At 35.5% G+C, this 14882-nt stretch overlaps 1 protein-coding gene across 1 annotated transcript; it reads right to left on the reverse strand.

Moving 5' to 3' along the window:
- Positions 1-626: 626 nt before the first annotated feature.
- Positions 627-6803, reverse strand: LOC129884557 (guanosine nucleotide diphosphate dissociation inhibitor At5g09550-like). Its single transcript, XM_055958848.1, has 13 exons — positions 6717-6803; positions 5891-5953; positions 5623-5706; positions 4744-4851; positions 4476-4648; positions 4229-4340; positions 3162-3242; positions 3013-3075; positions 2553-2654; positions 2274-2398; positions 1773-1983; positions 1170-1244; positions 627-992 (listed from the first exon to the last, which is right to left on the reverse strand). Exons 1-13 carry the CDS (start codon positions 6801-6803, stop codon positions 939-941), a joined length of 1338 nt encoding a protein of 445 aa, XP_055814823.1. The 3' UTR covers positions 627-938.
- Between the last annotated feature and the right edge of the window lie 8079 nt (positions 6804-14882).

A 14882-nucleotide genomic window follows, 5' to 3' on the forward strand; every position in this document is an offset into this window, starting at 1 on the left:
CAATGGTTTATTTGTCCCTCTTTTTCTTTATAATTTGAAATTATTTAAAATTTCATAAACTTTAAATTTCTGATTTAAGAAATTAATACTTAGCGAAACTCAACTTATATTTAAGTCGGAGGTGGAGGAGGGCTTAGGTGTAAGCCAATAATGTGCACTTATTTGCAGGCAGGCATGGGGCAATATTAATGGCCTATTTGGCTAAAAAAATTGGTGAAGTTAAAAGTGTTTATTCAATTTTTTTGTACTTGTTTTAGATATTTTAGAGAATTGAAGTGTTTGATTATTCTTTCATAAAAAAAGTGTATTTCTGAATGGAATCTGAAGTTGGAAAAAGATAAATCTTCTCCAAACACTTTTGAAATCTTAACTAAACACAACTAATTAGGCATATAAGTTATTTTATAAAATTACTTTTTCGAAAAATATTTCTAATAAAATAAATAAATTTTAAAAGTTTGATCAAAGTAGGCTATAATTTGACGGTTGACTTATGAATTACACGGACTCTTAAAAGTACATAATTCCACAAATACCTTTAGTGGTGATTGAAATATTCGGACATCTTTTAGGATCATATTTATAAAGCTTATAGAAGTTCTCATATCTGAAATTTAATTCCAGCTAGTTCCATCATCATCCCTTTGACAAACTAAAATAATCAAATCCTTACCAAGATTTTTTTAAAAATGAAATCAGTACAATAGTAATATGAACTAATAATGGAAAGGATTTATAGAAACTATTCCTAAACCTTTCCAGAAGTATCATTAGAGAACCATAAGGGACATGAAAAATACACATAAAGCAAGTGATTGCCTTCAACAAGGTCCATTTTAGGAACCAACTAGCTATAGGGAGTTACCCAAATATATTCTTCAATACAAAATTGGCTTCTACTGACTTATTTTGCAGCATATGAAGTGGATACAATAAGCTTATTCTTCAGCAGTAGCACTTGCAGCACTCAGGTCCACAGACAAGTCAATGTCCTATATAAAAAGGTACATTTGTCATTACACGAGGTCGAAAGAAAGAAAATATATTTGGTAAACAGTAGAAGATAATAACTTGAGTTGTTGATATATATGTTATGAAACTGCTGCATATTGTCAAATGTCAAGTCACCACTCACTCACTAGATAACCAAATTCCAACTGGAATCTTACCTTTCCCGTTATCTTGCTGTACATGTTTAGCACATCCATTACCGTGGACTCAAAGTGTGTTGTTGAATCATAGCTCTACAAGGAAGGATAAAACAGGATTATTAGATCAGAAAACAAATTTAGACAATTAACTGCTGACCGATGTATAAGAGACACATTGGAGTGGCATGAAAGAAGCCTACCATAAAGTTTTTGGACTTTTAAGAAGTCTGATTTATGTCGAAAGGACTATGCATATGTTAGCCTATTTATGCAAGAGAAGGCATGCCTAAGCTTGTAAGACATTACTCTTATATTCTTTTTTTGCCTTGGTGGCATTTCTAGATTATGAAGAACGATTCCCTTAAGTAGCAGTAATTTCACATAATGTGGGGCAAAGTTCAGCATGTCAAAGAAGAAAAATCAAAGTGCCCTATCCGTTTTCAGTGATACTTCTATAGAATTTGGGAACATATGCATAAAATGTCTTCTAATTCCTCAGGAGAAATAAAAGCTCATATAGTACTAACAAGTAATAACCGAGTCATATCTCCTTGGTGATATATTTCAGATGAAATAGTTGTAGAAATAGAATAGAAACTAGAAACTAGTATTGGAACTTACTTTAGATATGAAACAATTATCAGCCGCAGAGTCATGTGAAGGTACGAATCTGTCATAAGTTTCATAAAATATCTCATCGACTGCCCCAAGTATGTCTACGCCAGGCTTCAGTTCACTCTCGGGGTCGTTGGTTTCAGCTTCTGTCGAAACAAAGGCAATATATTTCCCTTTTGGAGCTACATTGTGGGAGTAGGAACAACAGAACAGGTACCTGTAACCGCCATGTTGAATAAGTCACTCTGAATTATCTTTCAAGTTTCTCCAAACAGCACAACAGGTTTAGTGAGCATGTACTGGAGTCTAGGACTATATAAATAGTGACAGTCACTTCTCAACAATTGTTTAGAGAAAAGAGGACTTAATTACTAGTCAGTGACATCTAAAAGTAAGGTCAAAGTTAGTATGCTTTGTAATCGTCTGCAATGTCAGAGACATCCCACTATACTACACCATTCAATAGGACATGATAATTCAGTAGACTATCTGGAATCCTAAACATACATGTCTGATTTGCGACCAAGTTGCTTCTGCGGTAGAATGACCTGGGCTGAATGAGAATCATTAGTGTTAGGGATGGGATGGCTCATTATACAAATTGCACGGGCAACTTTTCCAACCTTCTGGACCTGCATAATATATTGGTATTAAATCATTTGTCAGTAGAAATTATTATTCTGATCCTTTTTTCTGCTAGGCAGATGATTAAGCAAATTTTCAAGACATGAATCGACAATGCAGAACTCCTGGACATATTAGTTATTCACAATTTGCCAATAGTACCTTATCAGGTAAATATGAGGGATCGCAGACAACTTTCTTGCATTTGGCAGTTTCTCCTTCAGAAGTCACACCAACAACTTTTCCACCTTCATCAAACTCCACCTGCAATCCAGAAACTGAGTGCTCATATAAACTTCAATTTAATTCAATGTGAATGTAAGCCAAGTGAAATTCTTCAGCATTTTGAGTGAAGCAGCCAAATCAGTGCTTTATCGTCTCAGTTTTCTTTGTAAAATAATATGACATACTTAAAATTACAATATGAGGAAAAATTACAATATAAGGATATCTGGTCCAGATTACATTTAGAATTTCTTTTTCCATAGGGCAAGAAGAGGCCTAGATGTTAGATTAGAAAGATTAGTGAGACACATTCTGGATGCTAAAACATTTGTAAAACTTTACCTTATATGGGGATTGTTAAGCTTCCAAATGAACTAGAGATGGTTTGGATGATTACCTTACACTGTGGCTTGTTAAGCATGTAAGTTCCACCATAAACTGCACTCAGGCGTGCAAACGCCTGAAAGCATGTGCACCAATCAAATAACAGGAAAAAAATTATATTTATTCAAACAAAACTGACAGAAAATACACAAGGAAACAAACCTGTGGTAATTCTCCCAGTCCGTACAATGGATAAATATAGGGGGATCCTGCTTGAAAGCGTGCTAAAGACTCTGCATAAAGCTTTAAAAACCAAGAGACAAAGTAGTCATTAAGTAATCCTTTAAGCAGAGAATTCTGATAGTAACAAATAACTGTCAAACATATTTTACCTCAAAAAGAAGAAAGCATATGTTAGCTTATGTAATCAAAGAGTTTGGTTTTCTTATGAGTTACAAAAAATAGTTCTATGCATATGAAAGGAAGAAGGGTTAACATCACAGCGTATAAATTTGGCATTTTACTTGATTGTGATAATTCTTTTTAGAACATTTTATGGAAGACCTACTATGAAATTATCAGTTCACAACTCATAAATTAATCATATTGTAGGACACATACTAGATCATAGGATTATACCAACACTCTATTTTACTTTGCACTATCAAATTAGATTTAAAGGTCTTCTATCCATGCCAAGAAAGTAGAAACACAAAAGAGAAACATAATGAAGGCTGATGTCTTGATCGAAATCAAATCTAATCATAAATAAATAATAAAACTAAAAAGCTGTATTTTCTGATTTACAGAATCAGCAGGCAAAACCATATTGATAAGGTGTCTGCTGCTATCTGACAATGTAAAAGATTTCTTCATCTAGTAACATGACATTACAACTACAGCCACAGGAGGTATACAATTAATAGCTAAACCTAGAGTCTAATAAGTGAAGAGAGTTGGTGGTGGACATAAAAGACAGTGATATGTGAATACTTAAAGCATGCGGGTTTTCTCTTGTATGAGGACCTACACTCCCTATATATATATAACATGGAAAATTCGTGACTTCCTAAATTTCTTCTTTTCTTCCTCATGGTCATGGAATAGTGGATGCCTATGCAAGCTTTCAATCAGCTTTAGTACTAGAATAAGTTACACCTAGCTCATCAGCAATCACAAACCAAAAGTTTACACTGTCATGTCAATGTGAGAAAACTACGTTAGTGATGATATCTTTATTAAATAATTATATACTTTTGGCAATACTAAATTGATAAAGTCAAACTCACCTTTACTCTCTTTATGAAATCCATAGCAGGTTGGGCCAAATAGTTATCATCTGTACAGAGTGCCAAGGCATGTCCAATAAAGTCAATGGTATCATCTTCAAGCTCATATTTCCTGCATAAACAACATTTACCAAAAACAACTTACCAAGGAGTGGAAGAAACTGTCTAACTATAATTCACTATGGATGCAACCTTCACCAATATGTTCAAGCAAGACAATAAAAACACACATGGAAAAAAAAATTACGCAATGAATTCTTTTGCAGTGATTTTGTTCAAATCCATCCCTTCATGAGTTTTCGGATCAGTCTCTTCAAAATCTTGCACATAAAGAAAAAACTTCCGAGCACGGCGCTTTTCAAAGAGCCCCATCAACGGGGATTTCAGAGCTTCAACATCAGTTGCTGGAACTTTGTAGATCTAATGTTATCAGTTTCATGAGAAAATTGAGTGAGAATTCTCTACCAAAAAAAAAAAAACAGAAGCTACACCTCATAGTGCTTTAACAAGCATACCTTCCCTTTATTGTACACAAAACTACCATCTACAGCCTTGAAGTTCAAGTACTTGGTAACATCAGTGTGGATGAGCACACGAACCAGAGTTCCATTTGCCATTGCAAACTACAGGACATCAGGAAAAAATTAATGACGTACTTGTAAAGCATTACATAAAAATCTATTAATAGAGACCAATAATCAACTCAACCTAATACAGTTTGGAAATTGTCATGATAAAGACAGAACTCTTTCAAGCCCAATATCTTTATCTGTCATCAATAGGAATATATTTTATGAACTTACCTAAAGAAGAGCCTACTCTCTAATTGCACCAGTGCATCTGGTTTCAATTCTTTAAATTATCGCGCATGCTGTTGAATCCACACTTGGATAATTTTTTACATATCATAACTTCTGCAATATTGGCAACCTTCATAATTGTATGATCAGATGGAATGAATCTATATACTCCTTAGATTTCTAAGCATGTCATAAGTTGTCTCGCTTTGGTGGAAGCTCTGTAGTAACCTAACTCATTCCTACCACCTGGTCTAAATGAGATGGTTGTCATTTGTTTCATTAATTGCTTTTATCTCATCTTAAAGCTGGAATTTCTTTGAACTGGCTGCTATTCTTGATCTCATGCTCTTCTATGGACAGATATAAGACTTTAACTATATGCAGGCACATTAGCTTAAGTTGCTTGTGTAAACGGTGATTATCGAGCAGAACCTACAGTTATGTGAATAAGTTTAATTCATTTGATACTGGCTTAAATCTGCTTCGGGAAAAAGGAAGAAACAAGAGTCAAAAGTCAAGAAATTGAGTGAGTAGTAAACTGGAAAATTTAGGTAATGGAAAGATAAATAATCAAAATTAGTAAGAACTGTTCACCTTTGGAATCATGTCAACATTGTATTCCTTGCTCGTACCTAACTCTTCTGGTGGCTTGTCATTTCCCCTAAATCGTTTCCAAAGCTACACAAAAACACATGATATGCTGCGATTAGCTGCAAGCGTTAAAATGAAACTAGCACTAACTTACGCCACACTTCCATTTACGCCTTATTTTACAGTCCTCTCAGGATCAAGACTGAAGAGTGATGAGCTTTTCGAAGTTGTTTGTGCATATTAAGTTCCACAGCATTATTAAAGAGGTTACCTGAATTAAATTAAGTGAGCTTGACTCTCCTCCATAATAGTCATTTTTATCCATGTGTAGTACCTGAAGACGTTTAGAGGTTAGTGATCAATTTTAGAAACGAATGAAGATGTATAAGGATCTGAACTAGAATACATATAAAGTTGGGGCAACCATAAGTAGACTGTTAACTTATAAATAGTAAGATTGACGATCAAAACTCTGGTAGACATCACATATTGTCGACCAGATCCAGTTACCAGAGTTGCCAATGTTAAAACAGGAAGAGGAAAAAGATCCTCTGAGAAAAAGGATTCAATTTTTTTAAAAATCATGAATATATAGTTCTGCTTTTCTTAAAATAATCACGAGAGACAACATATCCGAATATATATGAATAGGATCTAGATAAGCTGTGTTTCCATGGCCCATGTAGATGTAGTCTGATGATCTCTCTCTTTTTTTTTTTTGATGATCATGGTGTCCGGGTCAACTTTGGCGCACCTCAATCAATTTCATGGACATCTCCCACCAGCAATAGGTACCTTTGTTGATCTCTTTTGTTTTTTCATAATTAACATTATGAAACTATTCGTAACAATCAATACTACTTCAACTTAGTCTGAATGCGATGGCAGAGACAGAAGCCATTACTAATGACTCTCCCGTCTCATACACTATATAGATCATCCAAGTATAACAATATTTCCCGGGGTAGAGGTAGAACTTAGAAGTCCAGCTACGAGTTCAAAAACTCAAATCCAAAAAGTTGAAATTGTAGCACAACAACAAATTAAGAATGAGTATAGTGATTAAAAAGTAAATGAAAGAAAAGAGATCAAGGTACTTTGAGTCCGTCGACGGAGAGAAGGCCGCTGAGAATGCATTCTTTAAGGCCGGTGCCAAGAACAATGACGTCGTATTCTTCATCCATAATTTGTAGTTTGTACTTTAATTTGGTGATGGCTAATGAAGTTTGAATGAATGAATTAAATTGAAATAAGAATGAGAAATGGAAATATAGAAAAGAGGGTGGAAAGTTAAAGGAGAGAGAGTGTGTCCCGCTTTCTGGTGTGTTAAATTTGAACGGGTCTTTAGCGGAATTTTTAAGGACAACCAGTCTCTTCCTTAACTGAATTTCAACTTCTACTTTTTCTTTTCTTTTAATCACACTATATTCTTCCTTTACAATTGCAGAAGTCAAAAAAAAGGGGCTGCCTGTCAGCAACCTTTTTTGACATTGGTTGCTGAAAATGTGTATACCTTTTTGACATTGTTTGCTGTCAACAACTCTTACACGTTTTTGAAAACGCGTATACGCGTTTTTTTCTCCTATATAAAGAAGGCCTCTTGCCCTCATTCAACATCATCCCAGAAAGAGAAAGTAAGAATACAAAGAGAGTTATACACCAAGATAAATATTGTAGTCTTGAGTGTCCTCTTTAGTAGTTGTTCCTTTTACAAGAGAGAAGTGTTAATTGTTGTTTTCTCCTTGTATTTGAGAGCTGTGTACTCCATATTTTTATAGTGAGATCCTTCTACCCCGTGGTTTTTCCCTTCTATCAGTTAGAGGGGTTTCCACGTAAAATTCTCGTGTCCAATTTTTTTACATTATTTTCATCATATTAAACTTTGGTTGTGGTGCTTCCTCCTCCCAATAGTGGTATCAGAGCATTCGGTTATTCTGTCTATTTTATGCGAAGGTACTATCTGTGAATAGTAACTTTTCGTGAATAGTAAAATTCTGTGAATAGTACTATTCACGTGAATAGTAAATTTTGATGACGGTACAGTTTGTCACGACTGTTCGCAAAAATATTCAGAAACGATCTAGAAGTGTGTGAAGCAAATAACAATGTCGAGTACAACAAAGTTTGATTTTGAAAAATTCAATGGGACTAATTTCTCATTGTGGAAAATGAAAATAAAAGCGATATTGAGAAAAGACAATTGCTTAGCTGCAATTGAAGGCAGGCTCATAGACTTTGTTGATGACAGCAAGTGGAATGACATAGACAGCAACGCAGTTGCTGATCTACACTTGGCACTAGCTGATCAAGTGTTGTCTAGTGTAGCGGAAAAGCGGACGGCGAAGGAAATATGGGATACTCTTACAGGGTTGTATGAGGCCAAGTATTTACATAATAAAATCTTCTTAAAAAGAAGATTGTATACTCTTCGAATGACAGAATCCATGTCAGTTACTGAACACATCAATACTTTGAATACTCTGTTTTCGCAACTTACAACAATGGGTTGTAAAATAGAGGGTACTGAACGTGCGGAGCTTCTACTTCAAAGTCTGCCTGACTCGTATGATCAACTCATCATCAACCTGACGAACAATACAGACAGTCTAGTTTTTGATGAAATTGCAGCCGCTGTCTTGGAAGAAGAAAATAGGCGCAAAAATAAGGAAGACAGACAAACAAGTTCGCAGCAAGCTGAAGCTTTGATGATGGTGAGAGGAAGACCAACGGAACGTGGCCCCAGTGAGAGTCACAATCACGACAGATCTCAATCAAGAAGTAAGAAGAATATCAAGTGCTACAACTGTGGCAAGAAAGGGCACTTCAAGAAAGATTATCGGTTCAAGAAGAAGAGTGAAAACCCTGAGCCATCAAATGCTCAAGGAAATGTTGCATGTACCTCGGATGATGGCGATATTTTATGTAGTGAGGCAATATCAAATAATGAAGGCAGAAAACGTTTCGCTGATGTCTGGATCATGGACACAGGAGCAACATGGCACATGACTTCCAGGAGAGAATGGTTCCATCAATATAATCCTATCTCAGGAGGGTCTGTGTTCATGGGAAACGATCATGCTTTGGATGTTATTGGTATTGGGTCCATCAAAATAAAGATGTATGATGGCACGGTTCGCACCATCCAGGAGGTACGACATGTAAAAGACTTGAAGAAGAATCTATTATCTTTAGGACAACTAGATGATAATGGATGTTCATATAAGACTCATGGTGGAGTCATGAGAATATCCAAAGGAGCGCTTGTAGTAATGAAAGCGGAAAAACTTGCGGCAAATCTATATGTGCTTAAAGGTGAAACACACCAAGAAGGAGAAGCATCAACCGCGTCAGCAAGTTCATTTGAAGAATCAACGATGATGTGGCATCATAAACTTGGCCATATATCGGAACGAGATTTGAAGATTCTTGCTGAGCAAAAACTTCTTCCAGGGCTCAAAAAGGTTTCACTACCCTTTTGTGAGCATTGTGTTACCAGTAAGCAAAATAGACTGAAGTTTAGCAGTTCCTCTGCTAAAAGCAAGAAAATACTAGATCTGGTTCACTCTAATGTCTGGCAAGCACCGGTGGAGTCTCTAGGAGGAGCGAAATATTTCGTGTCATTTATCGATAATTACTCCAGGAGAAATTGGGTGTATTCAATCAAGAGGAAGGCAGATGTTTTTTCAGTTTTCAAAGAATTCAAAGCGCGGGTGGAACTTGAATCTGAGAAAAAAATCAAGTGTTTGAGGACAGATAATGGAGGAGAATACATTGGTGATGAATTTAATAACTTCTGTAAACAAGAAGGTATTAAACGGCAGTTCACGGTGGCATATACTCCACAATAAAATGGAGTAGCAGAGCGGATAAACAGAACCTTGTTGGAATGGATAAGAGCTATGTTGGCAACTGCAGGGTTGGAAAAACCATTCTGGGCAGAAGCAGTCAAAATCGCCTGTTATGTGATCAATCGGTCACCATCAACCGCAATTGATCTGAAAACGCCAATGGAGATGTGGACAGGAAAACCAGCTGATTATTCTCGCTTACATATATTCGGAAGTCCTGCTTATGTTATGTACAACACCCAAGAAAAATCGAAGTTGGATCCAAAATCCAGGGAATGTATTTTCTTAGGGTATGCTGATGGAGTCAAGGGGTATCGCTTGTGGGATCCCACAGCCCGCAAGGTGGTAATCAGCAGGGATGTTGTATTTGTTGAAAACAAGATACAAGCAAAAGAAGGTAGCACTTCAAAAGAAAAATCAGAGACTACTACAGTTGAAGTTGAAGAAATAGAAGAAGTTCCAGTTTCTTCTGAAGCAGCACCAGAGCACGAAGAACAAGAGCAAGCTGAGATCGAAACTCTAGAAGTTCGATGGTCAACTAGGGAGAGAAGAGAACCAGCTTGGCACTCAGATTATTCTATGGAGAGTAATATTGCATACTGTCTATTAACCAAAGATGGAGAACCTTCAACCTTTCAAGAAGCTATGAAAGGCCAAGAATCATCTCTGTGGGTGGCAGCAATGCAAGAAGAAATTGAAGCTCTTCATAAAAATAAAACATGGGATCTTGTTCAATTACCACAAGGAAGGAAGACCATTGGAAATAAATGGGTCTACAAGATCAAACGCAATGGTAATGATCAAGTGGAGAAGTATCGTGCAAGATTGGTGGTAAAAGGATTCGCTCACAAAGAAGGTATAGACTTCAATGAGATATTTTCTCCGGTGGTTCGACTCACAACAATTCGAGTGGTCCTGGCGATGTGTGCTACATTTGACTTGTACTTGGAGCAGTTAGATGTCAAAACTGCATTTCTTCATGGAGAGCTTGAAGAAGAAATTTATATGCTCCAACCAGAAGGTTTTGAAGAACAGGGAAAAGAGAACTTGGTTTGCAGGTTGAACAAATCTCTATACGGTCTCAAACAGGCGCCGAGATGTTGGTATAAGAGATTTGATTCTTTCATTATAAGCCTTGGATACAACAGACATAGTTCAGATCCTTGTGTTTATTACAAGAGATTTGGTGATGAAGATTTTGTTATTTTGCTGTTGTATGTTGACGACATGTTGGTAGCAGGCCCCAACAAAGATCGTCTCACAAATTTAAAGGCACAGTTGGCTAGGGAGTTTGAAATGAAGGACTTGGGACCAACAAACAAAATTCTAGGGATGCAAATTCACCGAGACAGAAATAATAGGAAGATTTGGCTTTCTCAAAAGAACTACTTGAAGAAAGTCTTGAGACGCTTCAAGATGCAAGATTGTAAGTCAATTTCTACCCCACTTCCTATTAATTTCAAGTTATCCTCAAGTATGTGTCCTAGCAATGAAGCAGAGAGGATGGAGATGTCTCGAGTACCGTATGCATCAGCAGTGGGAAGTTTAATGTTCGCCATGGTATGTACAAGACCTGACATTGCACAAGCAGTGGGAGTGGTTAGTCGATACATGGCTAATCCTGGTAGAGAGCATTGGAATACTGTTAAGAGGATCTTGAGATACATCAAGGGTACCTCAGATGTTACAATGTGTTATGGAGGATCAGACTTTACTGTTAAAGGTTATGTTGATTCAGATTATGCAGGTGATCTTGATAAAAGCAAGTCCACCATAGGTTATGTGTTCACTCTTGCTGGAGGAGCTGTAAGCTGGGTTTCAAAACTGCAATCTATCGTGGCTACATCTACGACGGAAGCAGAATATGTAGCAGCTACACAAGCTAGCAAAGAGGCAATATGGATGCAGATGTTACTGGGGGAGCTCGGGCACAAACAAGAGAAGATTGCTCTGTTTTGTGACAGTCAAAGCGCTTTGCATCTTGCAAAGAATCCGGCATTTCATTCAAGGACAAAGCACATACGAGTTCAGTATCACTTTGTTCGTGAGAAGGTGAAAGAAGGCAGTGTGGACATTCAGAAAATTCACACGAATGACAACCTAGCAGATATGTTTACAAAGCCGATCAACAGTAATAAGTTCATATGGTGTCGATCTTCTATTGGCCTAGCAGAAACGTAACATTGCAGTAGTTGGGTAGAAAGAATGGTGTGAAGAGTTAATTGATTCTCAATTAAATCTTCAAGTGGGAGAATGCAGAAGTCAAAAAAAGGGGTTGCCTGCCAGCGACCTTTTTTGACATTGGTTGCTGAAAATGTGTATACCTTTTTGACATTGTTTGCTGCCAACAACTTTTACACGTTTTTGAAAACGCGTATACGCGTTTTCTTTCTCCTATATAAAGAAGGCCTCTTGCCCTCATTCAACATCATCCCAGAAAGAGAAAGTAAGAATACAAAAAGAGTTATACACCAAGATAAATATTGTAGTCTTGAGTGTCCTCTTTAGTAGTTGTTCCTTTTACAAGAGAGAAGTGTTAATTGTTGTTTTCTCCTTGTATTTGAGAGCTGTGTACTCCATATTTTTATAGTGAGATCCTTCTACCCCGTGGTTTTTCCCTTCTATCAGTTAGAGGGGTTTCCACGTAAAATTCTCGTGTCCAATTTATTTTCATTATTTTCATCATATCAAACTTTAGTTGTGGTGCTTCCTCCTCCCAACAACAATTTATGTACTATAATATAATTTCATAAAAATTTCAAAAAGGGAAAAAAAATTCTTTAATATTGATTTTAATATAATCATCTAATAATCTGGTATGGATGGTTGTACCCAAAAAAGCTTTAGAGCACAAATGTGGTCTTCAAACATAAAGATTAGATGAAAACTGAAAAGTCTAAAATTAAAAATTGTTTTTGGTATAAAAATCTGTTCTTTTTTTCTTTTAGTGAATGGTCAAAAATATACTTAAAGTATTTCAGTTTTTTGAGTTTCATATCTAAACTATCAGTTATACATAAACTATCATTAATTGTCTATCAAAACATATCTGAACTATCAATTGTTTCTTTTTTCTACCGGAACAATTATGATATTTCAGGTAGGAAAAAAAACAATTAATAGTTGATGTATAATTTGATAAATAATTGGTGATAGTTATGAAAATTCATAATAATTCTGAAACGAAAAATAAAAAAGGAATAATTTAAACATGATTTTGACCATTAATTCTCTTTTTAAAATAATATATTTAAAAAAATTAATATCACGTGTCATATGCAATGAAAAGGGGGAATAATACCTCTATTACAATAGTGTCGATATATCGGTAATGTGACATAATAAGAATCTTTTCAAGCTATAAGTCAAAGTAAAGAGTGTTTTAATTAATTGGCCGAACACTTGTAGTGATCAAGAAATTTTTTTCTTCCTCCTTTTCGTGTATGAACATGAATTTATTAAAGGACGTTCTCATCGGACTTGTGTTTTACAACTGTAATTAGTTTTGTCTTAATCTGCAAAAACTCATTTTATATATTTTGATGCACTTTAATCCGTTTGTTATTCTGAACTAGTAATCATAAATGAGCGGGTTGAAAATGGGTCAACATAAAATGGGTAATAATATAACCCGTCCATATATTATATGGATAAAAATGAATTGGGTAAAATACTAGTTTACCCATTTTTATACATGTTTTCATGAGTAAATTGTACTCTACTTTAAAATTCAATATGGAGAAAATATTTTAGTCTTTTTTTAAATGAAAAATGTTCAAAATATTTATTTAATTTTATTGAATCATAAAATTAAATCCGACATCCGATACGGGAGCCGACTTCTAAATCAGGACTCGACTTTGAACCAGACCTATGACCCGATTTCTAAATCGGGACCCGACCTCAACTCCCAACTCGGGATCCGACCCCGACCCTCGACTCAGGACCCGACATCCGAATTGAGATTCGATCTTGATACCTAAATCGAGCCCCGACACCTGATCTCGATGATCGATCCGAAATCTAAGCTAGACACCTGATTGAGACTCAACCTCGGCTCTTGACTTGAAATTCGACATTCAAACTAGACCCGAACTGACCTAACACTGATACCCAACCTCAAGACTGATTCGAGACTCAATTCCCACACCTAAATAGGGACCTGACCCCGAATCGAAATCTGAATCGGAACCCATCATTCAAATTGAAACTCGACTTTCGAATCAGGATCCAAACCCCACACGGGACCCGATCCCGACACCCGACCTTGAACATAACTTTCAAATCAGAATTTGACCCCAAAATCTGAGCTCAATGACAAATCTAAAACCTTATCTCGATTCTTGATTTGGGATTCGATCCCAACTTTCGATCCAGAACTCAACTTTCAAACTAAGATACGATTTCGAGGGCTAAAGACTTCACATTTTCAATTTTATTTTTTTAATTTTATTTATTTATATATTTTATTTTTTAAAATTATAGAGGAGAATAATTAGTTTTAATGAAGAACATAAAAAGGAAAGAAAGTTACAATATTTTTGGTGATATCATGAATTTTGAATAAATAAAAGTTGAAAGCTTAACTCATTTGGCTAACTCATAGTTTACTCATATTTTACTCATGAATACCCATATTTTACCCATATTTCTATAAGCTGAATATGAGTTTAAATCTTTTTTTTACCCATCTTAAAATGGGGAACTTTCAAAATAGCAAAAATTTGAAACATAATTAGGCTCATTATCTACAGTTTGTTTAATTACGTTTCATAGCTATAGTTTCAGTTGCTATGACAATTTTCGTTTGTATATCTCGTTACATTATATAAATTAAATTTTTCCGTTTGTATATGTCGCTGCATTATACAAATTGGCTTTCAAAGAAATTGTATATATTCACTTTCATATTTGCTTTAGAGATTTGTATATTCACTTCCAGATTTGTATAATAGCAAATTTCATTAAACTGTAGATAATTCGTATAATTAATTGAAATTATACCCTCATCTCATAATATAGTACTAATGTTTGCCAATCAGCGTAATTTTCTCTCTTAAAAATCACTCATCAAATCCATTAAAAAATGAACGGATTGAATGAATTACCGAAATATAGGCTCACTTTGCCACCACTATGCATTCAACCATCAACAAAAAGGAAAAACAAATGGGGGGTAAAAAAAAATTCTGCAAGCAATTGTGGCTAGTTGCACTTCAAAAATGGCTGTTCATAGTTGTGCATTAAGGTTAATTTAATACTTCCTAAAGTGAATATAGATAATTTTTCAATAGTTGAAATATAATATCATCGAGTCAAACACTTGTGAAATTACAAAGTGCCTCATAGATGGTTAAGTCCTAAACACAATTATACACGATCTTAACCATTTCAAGCATCACATGACCACGAAAC

Source organism: Solanum dulcamara, chromosome 4 (genome assembly GCF_947179165.1).
Source record: "Solanum dulcamara chromosome 4, daSolDulc1.2, whole genome shotgun sequence".
NCBI lineage: Eukaryota > Viridiplantae > Streptophyta > Magnoliopsida > Solanales > Solanaceae > Solanum > Solanum dulcamara.